Below are 19,773 nucleotides of genomic sequence, written 5' to 3'. Positions count from 1 at the left end.
GGAGGTGTTCCAGGCACGACCAGTGGGGTGGAGACCCCGGGGAAGACCCAGGACTAGGTGGAGAGATTATATCTCAAAACTGGCCTGGGAACGCCTCGGGATCCCCCCGTCAGAGCTGGTCAATGTGGCCCGGGAAAGGGAAGTCTGGGGCCCCCTGCTTGAGCTGCTGCCCCCGCAACCCGACCCCGGATAAGCGGATGAGGATGAGGATGAGGATGAGGAGGAGGGCGGTGCCAGAGGAAAGTCTAGCGATCTACGGAGCAATCAAAAGCAATCTATTTTATCTGAAATAGAATGAATAACCATGTGAAAATATTACGTTTTTGCTTTTGCTCAAACCAGATAAGGCAAGAGCGAAGGGAGTGTGTGAGTCACTTTGTTATTTAATCAGATGAGTGGGAGTTTTTAGAACAGAGTAAGGCCGTGGCCATGTTTGGCTATCAATTGATGCCCAGTCAAGGCCAGACAGTTATTCATGACTTGCGAAACGCAAACTTGAATATCTGGATGGTCGAGGATAGGGTCAAGTTCAAATCTCTCTGAAACATCTAAAACAGACTATTTTGTTTTCTATTTTGTTGACTATTTTGATTCCGAAACCCTTGCGATTCTTTTCTATAAACATGACTTGCTGTTGCAGAATCTAGATATTTCTCTGGTGGAAGCATGGCCCGAGGATTATTACCCTGTTACAGTCCTCCAGGAAGCTTGGGACGTCGCTGTCAGTAGGATGGAAGCTGGCCAGGTCAGAGTGGATCTCCTCTTCTTGGAGAAGGGGTCCCTCGGCCTCGTCGCGGGAATCTAACAACAGCCACAAAACACACACTCTGATATCTGGAAAATACAGTTCTTTAACAATCACAAAACACACACTCTGATGTCTGGAAAATACAGTTCTTTAACAATCACAAAACACACACTCTGATGTCTGGAAAATACAGTTCTTTAACAATTACAAAACACATACTCTGTTGTCTGGAAAATACAGTTCTTAAACAATCACAAAACATACACTCTGATGTGTGGAAGCAACAGTTCTTAAACAATCACAAAACACACACTCTTGTCTGGAAAATACAGTTCTTAAACAATCACAAAACACACACTCTGATGTCTGGAAAATACAGTTCTTTAACAATTACAAAACACATACTCTGTTGTCTGGAAAATACAGTTCTTAAACAATCACAAAACACATACTCTGTTGTCTGGAAAATACAGTTCTTAAACAATCACAAAACACATACTCTGTTGTCTGGAAAATACAGTTCTTAAACAATCACAAAACACACACTCTGATGTCTGGAAGCAACAGTTCTTAAACAATCATCAATCATAAAACACACACTGACTCAGACGTCCTGAAAGTCCCCCACCAGCACACACACAAAGGGACGGTTTTCTGATTTAACACATTGAGCAGCAGGGAGAGAGTTTTAAATGTAGTTCCCAACATAATCCGTGCCATTACATTTTGTTGGCAATGGCCACCACCAATGATATGTTTTGCCTAACTTTGCACGGTCGTCGGCTGGATGTTTTGTCAAACACAGCCCCACAAAAAAGCTTCTTTGTTTCTACGCAGAACAACAATACCAACTAGACAGAACCCAAACCAACATGTCTCATTTTATGCCGCCTTCTGAGAAACTACAACAAGAACCACCAACCAGAACTACAGAACATGAGACACCGTAACAGTGCTCACCATGGTGCAGGTCATCCTGTAACCAGCCCTGGTCGGGGCTGGTTACAGGAGGTCGTTATAGTTACCGTGGGGCTTGTCGTTATAGTTACCGTGGTGCGGGTCGTTATAGTTACCGTGGTGCGGGTCGTCGTGTAACGAGCCCTGGCCGGGGCTAGAGGGCGCCCCTCCCTCCCCGTTGGGGGTGAGAGAGATGTGACAGTTCCAGCCCGTCTCCAGCCCCATCTTCTCTGCAAACACCTGCATGGTGACATGACGAACAATGACATGATGAACAATGACATGATAAACAATGACATGATGAACAATGACATGATGAACAATGACATGATGAACAGTGACATGATGAACAATGACATGATGAACAGTGACATGATGAATAATGACATGATGAACAATGACATGAGGAATAATGACATGAGGAACAATGACATGATGAATGATGACATGATGAACAATGACATGATGAACAATGACATGATGAACAATGACATGATGAATAATGACACGATGAGCCATGTGCTAGATTATGGTTAGGTTGTTTACGGCACAAATCCAATGCAACCCAGTGGTGTTGATAACCCAGTGGTGTTGATAACCCAGTGGTGTTGATAACCCAGTGGTGTTGATAACCCAGTGGTGTTGATAACCCAGTGGTGTTGATAACCCAGTGGTGTTGATAACCCAGTGGTGTTGATAACCCAGTGGTGCAACCCAGTGGTGTTGATGGTCTTGATCGAATGAAATCTCGATTAATAATTTTGAAGAGTTACGTTTGACACTGACTCTCATTCACCCCCTCCAACACACTTACGTCCCTACACCTGCACTCGTTTTTGTCTGATATTGTACTTCATCATACTACCTCATTCTGTTATTACCTCATTCTGTCTTCTCTTTTTTGCACTATTTTTGTTAGTTGTTTGTTTTTGCACCACCACACCAAAAATAATTCCTTGCATGTGTAAACATAGTTGGCAATAAATAAGATTCTGATTTTGTACCAATTCATTGCCTTAGTCTTAACACACATACACACACACACACACACACACACCTTGCTGCGCAGCTCGTCCTCCATGGAGAAGTAGACGAAGCGGATGCAGGCGGCCACCAGCGCGTCGATCAGCCGCACGGTGTCCAGCCGGGCCTGGAACTGGGAGGACACCATGCCCATGAAGATCTGCCCGCTCAGGGCCTGCACGCAGTCCTCCCGCTCCACGCCCTCGCCGATGCCCTCTGAACACACACACACACACACGCACAGACACAGACACACAAGCATATCATAAGGGCGTCAGGACCACACACACACAGTAGCATAGCATAAGGGCGTCAGGACCACACACACACACACACACACACACACACACACACACACACACACACACACACACACACACACACACACACACACACACACACACACACACACACACACACACTAGCATATCATAAGGGAGTCAGGACCACACACACACACACGTTTGATTCATTTATTTGGAATGGCCACTACTACAAAACCATAGCATCCAAATATTAATAATTAAAGAGCCCATTATGTCTCACACAACAACACAAACACTGTGCACAAAGTATCCACAACCAAGGGAAATCGGATAGAGATAAATAAATAGTTATATTATGGGTAGAGATGACAGCGCCTTCTCCATAATATGCAAACTGCCTATGATTGCTGACACAGAGCAGTATTGACACAGAGACAGTCTGTCATAATGGCATCAGGACACACACACGCACGCACACGGACACACACACACACACGGGCCCTCACCGTCGGAGCTCCAGCTGTTTCTGCGGGAGCCCTGTTTGATGGGGGTGGTGGAGGGAAGCTCCAGCCCAGCGAAGAGGTTGGGGCCCGACGCCGCCAGCTCCACACACTTGCCGTTGAGCTGCGACGACAGGGACACCTGCATGGGCTTGTAGGCGAATGCCGAGCAGTAGCCCGACAGACACGCCCGCTGGTAGAAGTCCAACACTTTCTTCCTGTGGTGCGATCGAACGACGGTTAAGATACACTTTATTGTCCTTGAAGGAAATTTGTCTTGGACTCCAATGCTATCATATAAAGCTGCTTTACAGTAATAACAGTACAGGTACAGACAATACATACATATAGGCCCCAGGCCACATATACACAGTATACAAGAAACGGTGCGATGCACACATACACACACCCACCCAAACCCTCCCTCGCCCACGGTTAGCACTGAGGGTCCCGTAGCGTTACCGGGTATGTGCGCCGTCGAGTGTACACCTTAAGGAGGACTTCTTAAGGTCCGGGTACCTGTCTGAGCCAGAGAGCGGGTATATGTCCGCACCGTCCCAGAAGTCCGTGCAGGCCTCTAGGATGAGGTCAGCCGAGCCATGTGACAGCATCTGGACGTTATCTGGAGACACAACAACAGATTGTTCCACTCGATTTCACGCATAGGCACGCAAGGCAATTTGCAATGCAAAAGACAACAGGCAAGGAAATAAACAAATGCAACGAGACCGATAACAAATCAGCTAACAAACATGATCAGTCCACCAGCCTCAGCTCCGTGAGACTAAAGGGCTGGTAAGTTTGAACTTGCTCTGTGGGACTACAGGGCTAGTAAGATCCAGCTGGCTCTGTGAGACTACATGGTTACCATGTTCCGGATCCTTCATCAAATACATAATGAGTTGGCTCAATGATGTGCACCACAACATGCGGATACCAAGCCTACTCACTGGAGGAGGAGTCTCGTACGAAGAGGGACATGATGTGAGAGATGGGGGGCTGCCGCTTGGTGAAGTGGTTGGTGGGCCGCCGGGGGGCGGAGTCAGACATCTTCTCGGCAGAGGGCATCTGGTACATCGCCAGGTGGTTCTCCTGCTTGAAGAGCTCCCTAGCACCGGGGGTGAACCCTGGTACGCACACGCACACGCACACGCACACACACACACACACACACAGAGCATCAAGTGGCAATCCCCAACAACAGTTTATTGTATCCCTCACCCCCCCAGCTCTCTATCCCTCCCCATCTACATGCACCAACCCAGAGCCCACATCTCTAACCTTTGTTCCGGGACACGCCCACCCCAGGGACCTTATCCCTCACCCTCTAGGGACCTTATCCCTCACCTGGGGCTCCCCATCCCTCACCACCTAGCTCTTCATCTCTCACCCCCTAGCCCCCCCCCATCCCTCACCTATGACCCGGGACACACACACACACACCACCCCCCCCCCCCCCCCACCACCACCACTCCTTCACCCATGAGCCATGACACACTCACACCGAGGCCTCCCCATCCCTGACCTACGAGCCTGGAACCCAACCCGGGCGTCCCCAGCAACCAGCAACCCCCCGTCCCTCACCCCCCAGCAACCCCCCGTCCCTCACCTATGAGGCGGGACAGCTCACACAGGCCCCAGGGCACGTGCACGGGCCTGACGGCGCCGCGCGTCTCCCGGAGCGCGCGGTCCGACAGGTGGTCGGAGAAGCGGCAGAGCTGCTGCGTGACGGCGCCGTTGCAGAGGTTGAGCAGGATGTTGAGGCCCAGGGGCTTCAGGGACGACAGGTGGCCCTGCCACGACAGGTCGTCGAACTGGATGCTGACGGGGTTCTGCTGGTCCTGCGACAGGCTCAGCATCTCCAGGTGGTAGTCGCACACAAAGTCGTCCACCTCGCCGCCGCCGCCACCACCACCGCCGCCGCCCAGCGAGAGCTCCTGGTTGGGTGTGGAGGTGAGGGAGGGGTGTGGCGGCGGGGGGGGGGTGATAAAGACTTCACATCGATCGGGCAATTGTCAAATGTCATACATTCAATATCTTTAGGCATGGGCGATAACAGACACTGTTTAAGGACAATTCTGTTGTATCTCATCCGCTTCATCATGTGGTTTAAATTTTATTTAAAAATATATTTATTTTTATTTTTGTGTTTTTTAGTAGCAGAAGTAGTAGTAGTAGTAGTAGTAGTAGTAGTAGGTGTTGGTGTTTTTAATGTATTTTTTCTTTGTTGTCCTGTTTATTGATTTATTGTGTATTTATTGCCACCCTAGCAGTAGTAGCAGTAGTAGTAACAGTAGTTGTGGGAGTTGCATTGTACATGTTGGTCCTCCCTCCTTACAGTAGTAGGATAGTAGTAGTCATAGCAGTAGTAGTAGTAGTAGTAGTAGCAGTGATAGTAGCGGCAGTAGCAGTAGTAGTAATAGTAGTGGTAGTAGTACTAGCATCAGTGCGTACCTGAGCCTGCTGGTCCTCTCCCCCCTCGGTGTCGTGGCTGAAGCTGACGTTGGAGCCCGACGGGTGTTTGATGCGCGTGGCGTACGGGTGCTGGGGCGGCCGGCGGGGGCGCAGTGTGTCCGCCGAACGGCTCGTGTCGTGGGACGTCTCGCTGGGCTCAGGCCCCTCCCCCAGCTGCAGGGACGAGTCCATAGGCAGACACAGCAGAGCCTCCGCCTCCTGGACCTGAGGGACAAGAAGGGACAGCCAATCAGAGATGTCTGATATTCTTACGACTCCCAGATATTTGTATGGACAACGCAATTGTGAAAGTTGTTGTACTATCGCATTCATTTTCTCCATAGAGGTTTTGATTAAAAGCCATAATGTAATGTAAGAGCCAAGGAGAACCAATGAGAGAGCAGGACTAGGGCGTGTAGGGGAGGAGCCAAGGAGGACCAATGAGAGGGCAGGACTTGGGGGATTAGAGGAGGAGCCAAGGAGGACCAATGAGAGGGCAGGACTTGGGGGATTAGAGGAGGAGCCACGGTACCTCGTCGTCCTGCTCCATGCGGCAGTACGAGTTGATTGACAGGTCGTCCCGGAGGTCCTCCTGGCTGTCGTGGGGGGGCTCCACCCGGCCGCTGAAGAACAGGACCGTCTCGGGGCTGGGGTTCGGCCAGGACAGGATGCCCTGCTTGTCCACGCAGCACAGGACCTGGGTGAACACGTTCATGCACACACACACACACACAAATATTACACACACACACAGACAACTGACCCTACTAGCCCTAATGCACACAGAGAGAACTCACCCTACTAATCCTTACCTACTGAGAGAGAACTAACCTTAACATACAGAGAACTCACCCTACTAATCCTTACCCACTGAGAGAGAACTAACCTTAACATACAGAGAACTCACCCTACTAACCCTAACGCACAGAGAGAACTCACCCTACTGATAGAGAACTCACCCTACCAGCCCTAACACACACACACACACACACACACACACACACACAGAGAACTCCCCCTACTAACCCTAACACAAAGAAATAACTCACCCTACTCGGCCCAACACAGAGAACTCCCCCTACTAAACCGCACAGAGAGAACTCACAGTCACAGATCCCAGAGTGTGTAGGAGGCTGGAGGTATAGCAGAGGGTCTGGGACTCTCCCTTCAGGACGCCCACTAGATGTCTCCACACGCATCGCAGCATCTCCTGCACACACACACACACACACACACACACACACACACACACACACACACACACACACACACACACACACACACACACACACACACACACACACACACACACACACACACACACACAGAATTAAAATCACATCAGGAGCAGAATCCACCATTGTTAGTGTTTTAAATTACAAAGCAGCGCATTGACTGAATCTCTATAATGGGATTGGATTAGGGTTAGGCTGAACTTAAGGTTGATTCTACAAATACGGAGGTCAAATCTACGAAGCAAAACAAGAATTAAGATTCCAGGGAAGGAAGTCTTGACTAATGGAACCGTCTTATGTGTATGTGGGCTTTACGTGTATGCTGTACGTGTATGGTCTATGTGCATGTGAGCTGTATATGTGTATGCTGTTTTACTATGTGCGTGTTGTACGCTGTATGTGTACCGGCTGGATTCCAACTAATTAATTAATTAGAAATCAAGAAATCGGCGGAGTGCAAAATGTCATCGGTGAGAGCGGAACGCCATCCTTTAGCCCAAAGCACACGGCCGGGACAGGCAGGAAACACTCAATTTGAACTCTGAACATCCTGCTGGAGTCCTACGGGATTCCCCGCCGCCACAGTCACAGCTGTGTGCTCTGCTCCATTATAGACCCCGGGGTTCCAGTTCACGTCTACAAATAAGAGGCAGAGGTCGGCTCCGTATGCTTTGGGCTTCAGCGAGAGGAAATGGATGCACGGAAAGGAGCCGTGATGCAGTGTTGTCGTGTGTTGGTTGTCATGGTGGCGGTTGGTGCGACTCATGCAGTACACGCGGCTCAGGCACTGATTTATTAAAGACAGGTTTGTTATCTATCTATCTAGATCTTCTAGGAGAAAAAGAAAGGGAAAAAAAAAACAGGAAGGACCAGATAGAAGGGAGTCTACTGATGATAAATGATTACTATAGGTTTGTATTAGTTTGTTGCATTACTATAGCTTGAATTCATTTATTTTATGAGTTTGTTTTATAACTATACTGTTGTATTACTATAGCTTTGAATTAAGTGTGTTGTACTACCATAGCTTTAAATGAGTTGGTTGTATTACTATAGCTCGGAATTTGTGTGCTGTATTACTATAGCTTCGTATTAGTTTAGCATCATCATAACTACAGCCTGGCAGGACCATGAGGCAGGTGTGAGGGCCTAGCTGGGCGAGCGTGGTGGATGGGAGGGTTGCAGAAGCCAGGAGGATTAGAGGAGTGGGGGGGGGGGGGGGCCGCCGTCTTCGATGGAACTTACGATCCGCAGCCCTCGGGCAAATCGCAACGTCGACTGGCCGGTCCACAGAAAACAAGCCAAGCGAGATGAGGAACAATATACAGGTCACACGTATGGCGAGTTGGAACAGCAGCAATGCAAATAAAGACTCGTGACTGGATGCTCATTAGTGATTTGGTGGGGGGGGGGGGGGGGGGGTAAACAGAGCTGAGAAGGACGTCTGAGTGGGAAGGGTGAGGCAGTGAGCGGGAGAGGAGTGCCGGTGGGGTGGGGGGTCAGCGAGCAGTTATACCTGGGAGGACACCACTTCCGTGTAGCTGCTGAGGGTATCCTCAGAGAACTTAGCGAGCTGGCGGCGAGAGCACAGTTGGGATTAAAACAGAGGCTCCCTCAACCCCCCCTTGTGTGTGTGTGTGTGTGTGTGTGTGTGTGTGTGTGTGTGTGTGTGTGTGTGTGTGTGTGTGTGTTAGGTAGGACGAGGCTGAAGCAGCTAGCGTAAGCTCTCAAGAGGGGGGTTGCATACATGTGTGTGTTGTGCTTGGATGTTTTGTGTGTGTGTGTGTTGCGTGTGTGTTGTGTGTGTGTGTGTGTGTGTGTGTGTGTGTGTGTGTGTGTGTGTGTGTGTGTGTGTGTGTGTGTGTGTGTGTGTGTGTGTGTGTGTGTGTGTGTGTGTGTGTGTGTGTGTGTGTGTGTGTGTGTGTGTGTGTGTGTGTGTGTTTGTCCTACCAGGCCAGTGGGAGAGGCGCGGCTGGACTCGGCCAGGACACGGGCCTCGCCGTAGGCGTTCACCAGAACCCACATGATGGGGAAGAGCAGCGGCAGGATGGGCAGAACCCCCATCAACTATAACACACAATATAACATGTACCGTATAACATATACAACATACCATTACAGGGTTCTGGCTCTCTATTCGTATACAGTAGGTTTTGGGTTAGGGGACAGGTTAATGTACAGTAGGTTTAGGGTTAGGGGACAGGTTAATGTACAGTAGGTTTAGGGTTAGGGGACAGGTTAATGTACAGTAGGTTTAGGGTTAGGGGACAGGTTAATGTACAGTAGGTTTTGGGTTAGGGGACAGGTTAATGTACAGTAGGTTTTGGGTTAGGGGACAGGTTAATGTACAGTAGGTTTAGGGTTAGGGGACAGGTTAATGTACAGTAGGTTTAGGGTTAGGGGACAGGTGAAGGGGGGGTCAGTACCTGCAGTTGGATGAAGTTAAAGACGGGAGGTGTGAGGCCGGGGGCATCACAGAAGTAGCGCACAGTGTTCACCAGGAGGAACGCCATCTAGTGGGGGACACATGGGGCACACCAAAAGCAATGGTTAACCCAGTTAACCATATGGCTAACCAATGGTTGACCCATTGGTTAACCCAGTTAACCATCAGACCAAGACCCATGGTTAACAAAGTTGACCATACAACCAAAACCCATGGTTAACCCAGTTAACCTAAGGACTAAAACCCATGGTTAATCATAAAAACAAAACCCATGGTTAGCCTAGTTAACCATACAACCAAAAACCCATGGTTAACACAGTTAACCATCAGACCAACACCCATGGTTGACCATATGACCACAACACAGTTAACGCCACAACACAGTGGGACCCACTGTAAGCTGTCTCACAGTCTCATTATTTTGCCTATTTTGCTGTAGTTTAGCTTTGATCATGAAGATGTCCTCCGTGCTCCCCTCAGCCTCTGATGTTGGAATGATTTACATGAGTCAAACAGGTGATTGTGTTCACCTGGGTGTGCGTGTGTGTATTTTGGTTTGCCTGTGGTTTGATCTTCAAATGCTGCAAATCGCGCTGATGATCTGTAACCTGCTAGCACCGTATTTGTTCGTCGTAAATTTAAATTTTAGTTATTTTGAACTGATGTTTTTGTTACAGATAAGTTCTTGAGTAAAAACATTTTTGTTCACATTCAACATCTGCATCTGTGCCTTCAATTAATCCCAACTATGAATATTTGGGGTTTACAGTAAATTGAGGATTGCTTCTGGGGTTCTGCATGTTGCTCACCAGTACGATTGGACAGACCAGCTTGGCCATGACTGATTGGACGGTGAAGCGCTCGTTGTCCATGGCCGTGATTGGCCGGGACAGTGCCAGCTCCAAGCTGTTCCTGTGGAAAAAAAAAACCTGAGGTTGTCAAAAGCGTTAATCTCCAAATCCCTCACGCTCGTCACGGGCAGTTTGAACTTGTTCAACCTAGTGAGGGTCCAGACCGCAGTTATGTAATGTTTACAACCACCCATTCCACGGCCAGAGAAAGTTCTAGTGGTGAGAGGTGTATATATTTTTAAGTTAGACCTCAGTGTTGTTTATACTTGCTCTTGATTGGCCAATAACATTCCCAGGGTGTGCATTCTTTTTCAATAGCATTCCCCTGGCTCTGCCTTTCGACAGTTCCACATGAACGTGCTACGAATGCAACGTTATCGTCGGTCTAATACTACCTCCGACCGGATGTCTCCTTGATATACATACATATGCTCAAAGCACTGCAGAATAATATTTTTATTTCAAATGATTAAATCGCTACACAAATAGATTTAAGATTAAAGAATTATCTGATCATTGTAATACGGCGGTGGCTCTGTCGTATCACCACCCAGTTGTACGGTATTATTTTTTAGAATACTGTGTGTGTGTGTGTGTGTGTGTGTGTGTGTGTGTGTGTGTGTGTGTGTGTGTGTGTGTGTGTGTGTGTGTGTGTGTGTGTGTGTGCGTGCGTGCGTGTGTGTGTGTGACTATTGGTGGAAAGTTGAAAGTGTGTGTGTGTGTGTGTGTGTGTGTGACTATCGGTGTAAAGTTGAAAGTGTGTGTGTGCGTGCGTGCGTGCGTGCGTGCGTGCGTGCGTGCGTGTACCTGACACTGTCCAGGACAGGCGTGCGGACCACTCTGAAGAGCCGCTGCTGCTGGGGGCTCTGCGGGCCTCTCTTCTCATCGGCCTGCGGGGAGGGCGGGGGGGAGAAGGGCGGGAAGTGGTCCCCGGGCTCCAGCACAATGTGTTGGTCGTCCTGGAGACGAGAGGAGGACGGAAGGTTAGACAGTAGAGACTACAGTGTGTTGGTCGTCATGGAGACGAGAGGAGGACGGAAGGTTAGACAGTAGAGACTACAGTGTGTTGGTCGTCATGGAGACGAGAGGAGGACGGAGGGTTAGACAGTAGAGACTACAGTGTGTTGGTCGTCATGGAGACGAGAGGAGGACGGAGGGTTAGACAGTAGAGACTACAGTGTGTTGGTCGTCATGGAGACGAGAGGAGGACGGAGGGTTAGACAGTAGACACTACAGTGTGTTGGTCGTCATGGAGACGAGAGGAGGACGGAAGGTTAGACAGTAGACACCTCAAGGTAGGGCTGTGCAATTAATTAATTGTGAATTTTTTTTAAGGGCAAATTTTCAAAGTTCTCAGTTCTTACAATGTGTTTTTTTTTGGAGAGGAATGCCGAAAAACAATGCATCATGTTTTCAAACTCAAAAATAATCGTTTGAACAATCGTGATTTCAACATTGACCAAAAATAATCGTCTTTTTTTTTTCCATAATCGAGCCGCCCTACTACTACAAGGCAGCGCCACCTGGGCCAACACCAGGCCCAGTCTCCCCACGAGAGTTCACCAGGGCGGGGGGTACACCCAGGGGAACACCACCCACCTTGAGGCCCCGTAGGGAGGCGAAGGCCTCCTGGCCGGGCCTCAGGGCCACCACGTCTCCCTCCACCAGCAGGCTGACGGGCAGGTTGACCAGCTGGGAGTCCCGGTAGGTCCAGATCAGCGACCAGGCCGGGGAGGAGGGCGTGTACAGGTCCGGGTAGAGGGAGGGAGGCCAGCACGAACTCTCCCCCTGCCCTGCTGCGAGGTAGGCTGGTGGGAAGAGGGAGGAAACGTCATGCATTCAAGTCCTCACGCAGTGACAGTTTGTCCATTTTTTTTATCTCTCTCCTTCTCCGCGAGAGTGAGGTTATCTTTTTTTTTTTTATTTTACTGTAAAAAAAAAAAAAAGGTACTGTTAAATCTTAAAATCTTGTCTAAGTATTGCAGAAATGTTTTAATCGCTTTGTGTGAAACCAGCCAAACCAAAACTTGGAACTTTTTACTTTTTTTTGTTTATAGCCTGACTAGAAATTAGAAAAGAAGGTATATTTTCTATGTCTATATTGTTGGGTGTATCACCATTGGGTGTATCATTTGCCTATCATTTTAAATAGACATGTTTTTATTGAGCTTTGTCTCCCCCCCCCCCCGTGGGCCAGGGCTAGGGTGAGGGTCGACTTACCATCCAGCTTGGAGATGATGGTCTTCAGGCGCCGGACCATCTCGCTGCTCTTCAGCCTCTGCTGTCGACCAATCAGCAGCAGGTTGAGGATGAAGAGCAGTAGCAGGGCCGCAGCGCTGACCAGCTCAATGCCAGAACTAGGACGCAAACGTTAACAATGAAAAAAAACAAAACACGTCCCTCAGGTACGCAGGCACTTTTGCGTAGTAGACTGGCAATTCTAGAAATACATTTGTTAAATTCCGTCTTCTGAAACCTCCATCTCGCGCCTCACGAACGAGTTTCTCTTCGGAAGAATATTGCCGAGACAAGAAAGAAGTGTTGGTAGGACAGTGTTTACAAGCACTCATTACTTCTGCATATTACCGTATGCCATGTCATCACTTTTAACCCCAATTGTTTCCACAGTTTTAGCTATGAAACCTGGGAGATTGTCCCGTGTTGAGCTAAGCATTTAGAGACTGAATTGTTGTGAGTCGACCAGATTACTAACAGCACATTGTCTGCCCTAACTGGATTCAAGCCCAAACTATGAATTGGTTGAAGCTTAGTAAATGAATGCAGAAAGCAACCTTTTCCCACACTCTCTTGTCTGAATATACGAGCGAGCAAGAGAGCTAGAGAGCTAGGTACAAATGAACAAACAGACAAACAAACAAACAAACTCGTCACACTGGATGACGCCGGAGCCACATATAGAACCGCCACATCCAAATCGAATCTGTGTTAAACCAGTGCTACCCACCTGCCCACGGGCTGGCTGCCATGGCAACAGAGCAGTCCCAGCACCACTAGCAGCGTGAGGAGCGCTCCGGGCCAGTGCAGACACGAGTGGCGGTTGCCATGGTACAGGAAGCTCTTCAGCCACCGTTCCTGGAATGACGACAACCACGCGTCAGTGTGTCTGTGTTCATAGACAGAGTAAGACTTGACAGAGTCTGTGTCCGTGTCCGTGTCCGTGTGTGTGTGTGTGTGTGTGTGTGTGTATATACACAGTGTAAGACTTGACAGAGTGTGTGTTTGTGTGCATACACAGTGTAAGACTTGACAGAGTGTGTGTTTGCGTGCATACACAGTGTAGGACTTGACAGAGTGTGTGTTTGTGTGCATACACAGTGTAAGACTGGACTGTGTGTGTGTGTGCGTGTGCGTGTGCGTGTGCGCGTGCGTGCCTACACAGTGTAAAACTGGACAGTGTGTGTGTGTGTGTGTGTGTGTGTGTGTGTGTGTGTGTGTGTGTGTGTGTGTGTGTGTGTGTGTGTGTGTGTGTGTGTGTGTGTGTGTGTGTGTGTGTGCAGACCTGTGGGGAGGTCCGTCTGTGTGTGGAGCTCTGGTGCTGCTCCAGGAGGCTGCTGAGCTGGTCCTTCAGCGTGCCCAGAGCCAGGCCCGTGGACAGGCCTAGGCCCACGGCCTGACCCTCCTGGAACAAATTGAGACATGAGGAGATGCTGTTTATGTGACGTGCACTGTCAAATGCGGAAATTATTTGTTTAATTCTGAGATTAAAATCCGAACTCCAAAAAGAGGTGCATCACATCACAATCACATCACATGTGGCCCTAATCCTCTTCCGTAAAGTCTGTTGACAGACGAGAGATCAAATCTGGGTGAACGGGCAGGCACTTTGCGTAGCAGACTGGAAATACATTTGTTAAATTCCGTCTTCTGAAACCTCCATCTCACGCCTCACGAATGAGTTTCTCTTCGGAAGAATATTGCCGAGACAAGAAAGAAAGTGTTGGTAGGACAGTGTTTTTACTGTCCTACCCCAATTGTTTCCACAGTTTTAGCCATGAAACCTGGGAGATTGTCCCGTGTTGAGCTAAGCATTTAGAGACTGAATTGTTGTGAGTCGACCAGATTACTAACAGCACATTCTCTGCCCTAACTGGATTCAAGCCCAAACTATGAAATGGTTGAAGCTTAGTAAATGAATGCAGAACACAACCTTTTCCCACACTCTCTTGTCTGAATATACGAGCGAGAGAGAGAGAGCTAGAGAGTGAGGGAGCGACAGAGAGAGAGTGAGAGAACACACAATTTACAAAACGCTCACATGAATCAGCTTGTGAGCTCTGCATCCCACACAGACCGGGCTATAAATAACTGATTAACCTCTGGTTACATGAACATGTCTGTCTTTTCCCGTCTATCCGTCCGTGTCTGTGTGTGAGCTCTGCGTCCCACACATCGGGCTAAAAATAACTGATTCCCCAGAGCAAAGCCTTGACAAAATCCTCAAGACAAGCATAAACGCACACGCAGATGAAGACAAATGTGTACTTATCAGCCTCCCCACTACCTTAAGCAGGATCCGGATAAACCTCTGGTTACAGTTCAGATTGAACTTACACAACAACGAACAAGAACAGTTCACTTCCAGGTCTCTTCTGTCTGCAACACACAAACCACCTCCCACATCCAACACCATGCACTGAGGCTGTGGTTATTATTTATTAGTTTGCCATTTGAAGTGATACCTCAAGTGATAAGTGATACCAAACTGGAGTCAGCCGAAGTGGAAAAACCAGCTCAGCTCTTTCAGTCACAGCACAGAGCTGGGATGCTGTAATAACCTCACACAGCAGCACAGTCTCTCCAGCCCAGAACTCACACAGCAGCACAGAGCTTTCTCTCCGGCCCAGACCTCACCCAGCACCACAGCCCTGTCTCTCTACATCCCCCCTCCTCTGTCTCTCCAGCCCAGACCTCACCCAGCACCACAGCCCTGTCTCTCTCTCTCCCCCCCCCTGTCTCTCCAGCCCAGACCTCACCCAGCACCACAGCCCTGTCTCTCTCTCCCCCCCCCCCCCCCCCCCCGTCTCTCCAACCCAGACCTCACCCAGCACCACAGCCCTGTCTCTCTCTCCCCCCCCCCTCTGTCTCTCCAAGCCAGACCTCATAAAGCCTTGTCTCTCCAATCCAGACCTCACACAGCAGCACAGTCCTGTCTCTCCCCAGACTGGAGAGACAGTGGGGGGTGGGGTGGGGGGGGGGGTGGTTCCATGCTAAACTGCACACACACACAGACTGTGGACACCTCGCTGCCAGGAGCCGCTTCAGCAGCTGGCAGGTTGTTGGGTTCTTCACAATAGGAGGGGAGGGAAACACCAACCGGGTGTAACCCCAAGCCCAGCTTTGTTCCTCTCCTGCAAGCCAAGCACATTTTGGGATGCTGATATGATGATGGAGTGAGATACTGAGAGCACTGAGCGAGACCAAGACTAAGCAGAAACAGAAAAGTGGAGAACAGGTGGCCATGGTGAACTACCCAGTGTCCCAGGCATGAGGCTCTGGGGCACGCACGCGCACACACACGCACACACACGCACGCACACACACAAAAAGTGGGCTGCCGCAGAGACAGCACTCAACACTGCACCTCTAGTGCCATGTAAGCAATTCACACACATACACACCCATACTAGGCACACTTAATCACATGCCTGCCTAGGTGACCAACTTAATGCTCATCATAATAGCCACTGCTGGGATTTAAAGAGCCGCTCCACTTATAACGGTGTTTACCTTTTGGGTAACGGTCTTTGGAAGCTTACCCGTGACTACATAGACGGTTCTTTGTGCCAATGTTTTGATTTTAGTATTCTAGCAACAGATATGGTCCTGCGCAGTACTATGATAGGACACTGGGTGTTGTGTTCGTGGTGCAAGCGCCCGTCCTTTCCTCCTAACGAGGACATAAACAAATGCAGAATGGCTGAAGGCTGACAGTAGCAAACAACTGGGTCACGCAAAGATATGCTGATGATCTGCATGTTTGTCCTCTTCTGCTGGGAAAGAAACTTTTTAAAAAATCTGCAAAACATCCACATACAGCGCCGAGTATACACTACGGCGTAAGTTGAGCTCACCCATAGGAAAATATGAGAATAATATATAAAAAAGACAACTATCTGAATGATATTTTGTATCATGTCTGTTTTCTGACGCGTCACTGGGGTGGGTCTCAATTTCCACATCAACAAAGTTGTGAATTTCAATTTCATGTCACCATTAGTTAGAACTAGGCCAGACCCGTTTTTTCTTTTCCCCTACAGTTTTACTAAGTGGTTATTCAACAGGTGGAGCAGAGAAGCAAAAAGGTGGAACATCAACTAAGATAGTAGGTGAGACAGACGAGAGGAACACTACGTTGACCTGTTGAGTAAAGGGTGAATGCAAACGATTTTCCATTCCAAGCGTAGCTTGGTTTGAAACCGTGGGTGAAAGGTCCCACACGTCTATGTTTAACTTGCATTCATGAGGATTGACCGGTTGACCTCTTCCACGTATTAGGGCATTGAACGCCAGTACATGGGAGTTTAAATAAAGGAACAGGGCAACAACAAAGGGAGACACTGGATGTAAGCGGTTGCATTTCACAGGATGACAGGTGGTGAATTGAAGTTCGCATTCAGCATTTCACCTGCCCAATCTGGGATCCTATGCTTACGATGTCTTACTATGCCACAGTAGAACTTCTGGGGGTAGTCAGCTCAGAGCCTGGGCCAGAAACCCAGAACAGAAATGGTTGGAGACGAGTAACGTCTAGTTACTTTCAGTATGAGATATACTATCAAAAATAAATGCAGTCGCTGGAGACAAGGTGGAGCTTTCAGAAGTTGATTTGAATAAGAGCATTTCCACAGATGCGAGTCTACACGGTGTCGATGTGAAACCTTTACACTTTTTCACAGAACATTGGTGTCTGGATGGACAGGATGTTTAAGCAGGTCTGAGCGGTAAGTGCGATATTTTTTACAGAAAAAACTCAAATGTGCAGAAGGCAAACAAAGAGCAAAAATATGCACAACGAGCTGAAACTAATATGAAGTGAAATAAAGTGAAATGCCGGGTTCAGACAGATTTGAGCTGGTCTGCTATCAGACTTAAAAATAGATTTTTATACAAAAAGAAAACGTTTATGGACAAAAAAAAAAAAGGTGCAAGGACCTAACCCTAACCCTTATGCGTGTCCTCCTCCAAACAAAAAAAACACCTGATTAAGGTCGGGGAGCGGGACAGCCAACTCACCTGCTTTTTATCCTGCGGCTCCATGACAACCACTCAACATGCTCCTCCTGTAGCCAACTGCACCTGTCGGAGGCTATTCACCTGTCGGAGGCTGTTCACCTGTCGGAGGCTGTTCACAGTCCCCTGCTGGTACCCGCCCCCGAGACACCAGCGCTCTCCCAGATCCAGTTTGAGCTGCTCACGGCTGGGTGACGAAGCAGGAGGTGTATACAAACTACGGAGGCCAAACCTTGTCCTTCCGCTTCTCAAGGTCTTCCCAGTCCACCCCCCCAAACACACACACACACGCACACACACACACACACACACACCTGCAACACTCAAAGCAGCAGACTGGGTCCTGGAGCAGAGAAGAGAGCCTAGTTATAGTTCAGGTCTGGCCAGCACGTTAGAGTCCGCTTCAGTACAAACGTGGAAGGATCTGTGGGTGTACAAGAACAAATAAATGATTTAAAAACCCTTTTATATTAAACATACTGAAGAACGCATGCACATATCCCTGTAATGCAACGTAGGTTAGCTCGACCGGGTGGCGTGAGGGATTATTTTGAGTTATTGCAATGTTACTGCAAAGCCAATATGTTTGTTTTTTTTTTTAATGGGGCCAGAGGCTCAGAATTGACGGCAGCCTCTTCAGCTTCATAAACAGATTATCCCCAGCCAGCCAGTGAACGCCAGTCTCCAATTGTTCAGTTTGAGTTTACAGTGGCCTAACCCTAATGATTAGAGGGTATTAAACGACTCAAAGGGAAACAGCCCTGAAGCAGCTGTAAACTGCTATTATGGGGACCTGTCACTGACTTCCCCTTGCTTGGTTCCGCTTGAAAGGCGGCGCTTATCCGTTGTCACTAAACCTGCTGTACCAGTCTGCTGCAAGTAAAGTGCAAGTGCTTCACTTGATCTGTCAGACCAAACAGTAACTATACAGTCTGCATGCAACTCAGCAGAACCGCCCAGACATAAACTGAGGTCAATTCGTCCATCCTTGCCATTGTTAATACTGAATCCATCCAATGCTACGAAAGTGTTTCAACCCAACCCAACCCAACATCAATGTTCTGCATGGCACGACTCATAACAAATAACTTGGCTCCCTCATAAGCTAGCTTAGCCATGGCTACCTCGGACGTCCTCTCTACTCGTTCAACCCGCTTCTACACGGGTTGGAACAATCAGGACAACCATTTGCAGAACAAGCAGTAGGATAACTATGTCTTGTGTCATCAAGCGTTTTCAATGGAACTCACCTACTGTTGTTTTGTTCAACATCCTCATGTATAATCCTCAGCTGATCTCATATACATGATGTACCCTATCCATAAACCCCTTATGCGTGTCCTCCGTTTGTCTCATGCACTCATACTAACGATGAGGTAGTGTAGTATTATATATACTCCCTCGAGTCGGGTTCCTTATAATTAAACCGTGTGTTTACCCTCGGTTCGTCTCCTACTCACTCTGGTCGTGTTGCCCTACCAATAAACCCGCCATGTTGTGGGATCTGGCAGGAGGCGTGGCCCTGTGGGTCACGGACCCACGTGGTTGGCGAGGAGGCGTGGTCATATTTGTGCGGCACCGTCCGTTTATATTTTATGGTAGCCTACAACCCATTGATATAGCATTCATTTAATTTTACTTTAAATTATTTCACCATGCTATGTAGGCCTACCAGTACGGCATCCATGGGTTCACCAAACGCCCATTGTATTGATTCAAACACACTCGAATACAGTAGTTCAGTAAGTAAAGAAGAATAGCATCATCAACTAGAAAAACGCATTTCCTGCAGAAAATGCGGTGAGTGCTATAGTGCAGAGGGTGAAAATAGATTAAGGCGTAAAGAAATGTTTAATGGCTTAAATCAAGTGAAAAGGTTTGAAAAGTCTGAAAAGTCTGAAAAGTCGAAATGGAGTAAACATGCACACCATTTAAAAAATGTAAAATGTTGGAAACTAATAAAGTGAAGTGAAACAATTAGCTTAGGGACTGTTCGTTATTTATTTTAAGACACACCGGAGGGATTTTCGGACCTCTGATCA

The 19,773-nt window shown here is 48.3% G+C and overlaps 1 protein-coding gene across 4 annotated transcripts in view; it reads right to left on the bottom strand.

Annotated features, from left to right (window-relative positions):
- tmem94 (transmembrane protein 94) overlaps window positions 1-19,212 on the bottom strand; it is a 29,987-nt gene extending 10,775 nt beyond the window's left edge. Inside the window, exons 1-22 of one of the 4 annotated variants that reach the window (XM_084485839.1) lie at window positions 18,982-19,212; window positions 17,735-18,155; window positions 14,001-14,120; window positions 13,446-13,573; window positions 12,701-12,837; window positions 12,080-12,288; window positions 11,288-11,439; window positions 10,439-10,541; window positions 9,610-9,696; window positions 9,134-9,250; window positions 8,700-8,756; window positions 8,429-8,461; window positions 7,054-7,158; window positions 6,481-6,645; window positions 5,949-6,173; window positions 5,104-5,431; window positions 4,445-4,621; window positions 4,014-4,116; window positions 3,501-3,712; window positions 2,763-2,944; window positions 1,822-1,945; window positions 686-801 (exon numbers count right to left, since the gene is read on the bottom strand). In XM_084485839.1, coding sequence (XP_084341965.1) covers window positions 686-801; window positions 1,822-1,945; window positions 2,763-2,944; window positions 3,501-3,712; window positions 4,014-4,116; window positions 4,445-4,621; window positions 5,104-5,431; window positions 5,949-6,173; window positions 6,481-6,645; window positions 7,054-7,158; window positions 8,429-8,461; window positions 8,700-8,756; window positions 9,134-9,250; window positions 9,610-9,696; window positions 10,439-10,541; window positions 11,288-11,439; window positions 12,080-12,288; window positions 12,701-12,837; window positions 13,446-13,573; window positions 14,001-14,120; window positions 17,735-17,758 — 2,904 coding nt within the window. In that variant the 5' untranslated portion in view covers window positions 17,759-18,155; window positions 18,982-19,212. The remainder of the gene's footprint in view (window positions 1-685; window positions 802-1,821; window positions 1,946-2,762; window positions 2,945-3,500; window positions 3,713-4,013; window positions 4,117-4,444; window positions 4,622-5,103; window positions 5,432-5,948; window positions 6,174-6,480; window positions 6,646-7,053; window positions 7,159-8,428; window positions 8,462-8,699; window positions 8,757-9,133; window positions 9,251-9,609; window positions 9,697-10,438; window positions 10,542-11,287; window positions 11,440-12,079; window positions 12,289-12,700; window positions 12,838-13,445; window positions 13,574-14,000; window positions 14,121-17,734; window positions 18,156-18,981) is intronic. The other 3 variants (XM_084485840.1, XM_084485841.1, XM_084485842.1) reach the window with 3 other exon arrangements.
- Between the last annotated feature and the right edge of the window lie 561 nt (window positions 19,213-19,773).

This window comes from Micromesistius poutassou (assembly GCF_964030765.1).
Source record: "Micromesistius poutassou genome assembly, chromosome: 21".
Lineage (NCBI taxonomy): Eukaryota > Metazoa > Chordata > Actinopteri > Gadiformes > Gadidae > Micromesistius > Micromesistius poutassou.
This window is presented reverse-complemented; position numbering and strand designations above follow the sequence as displayed.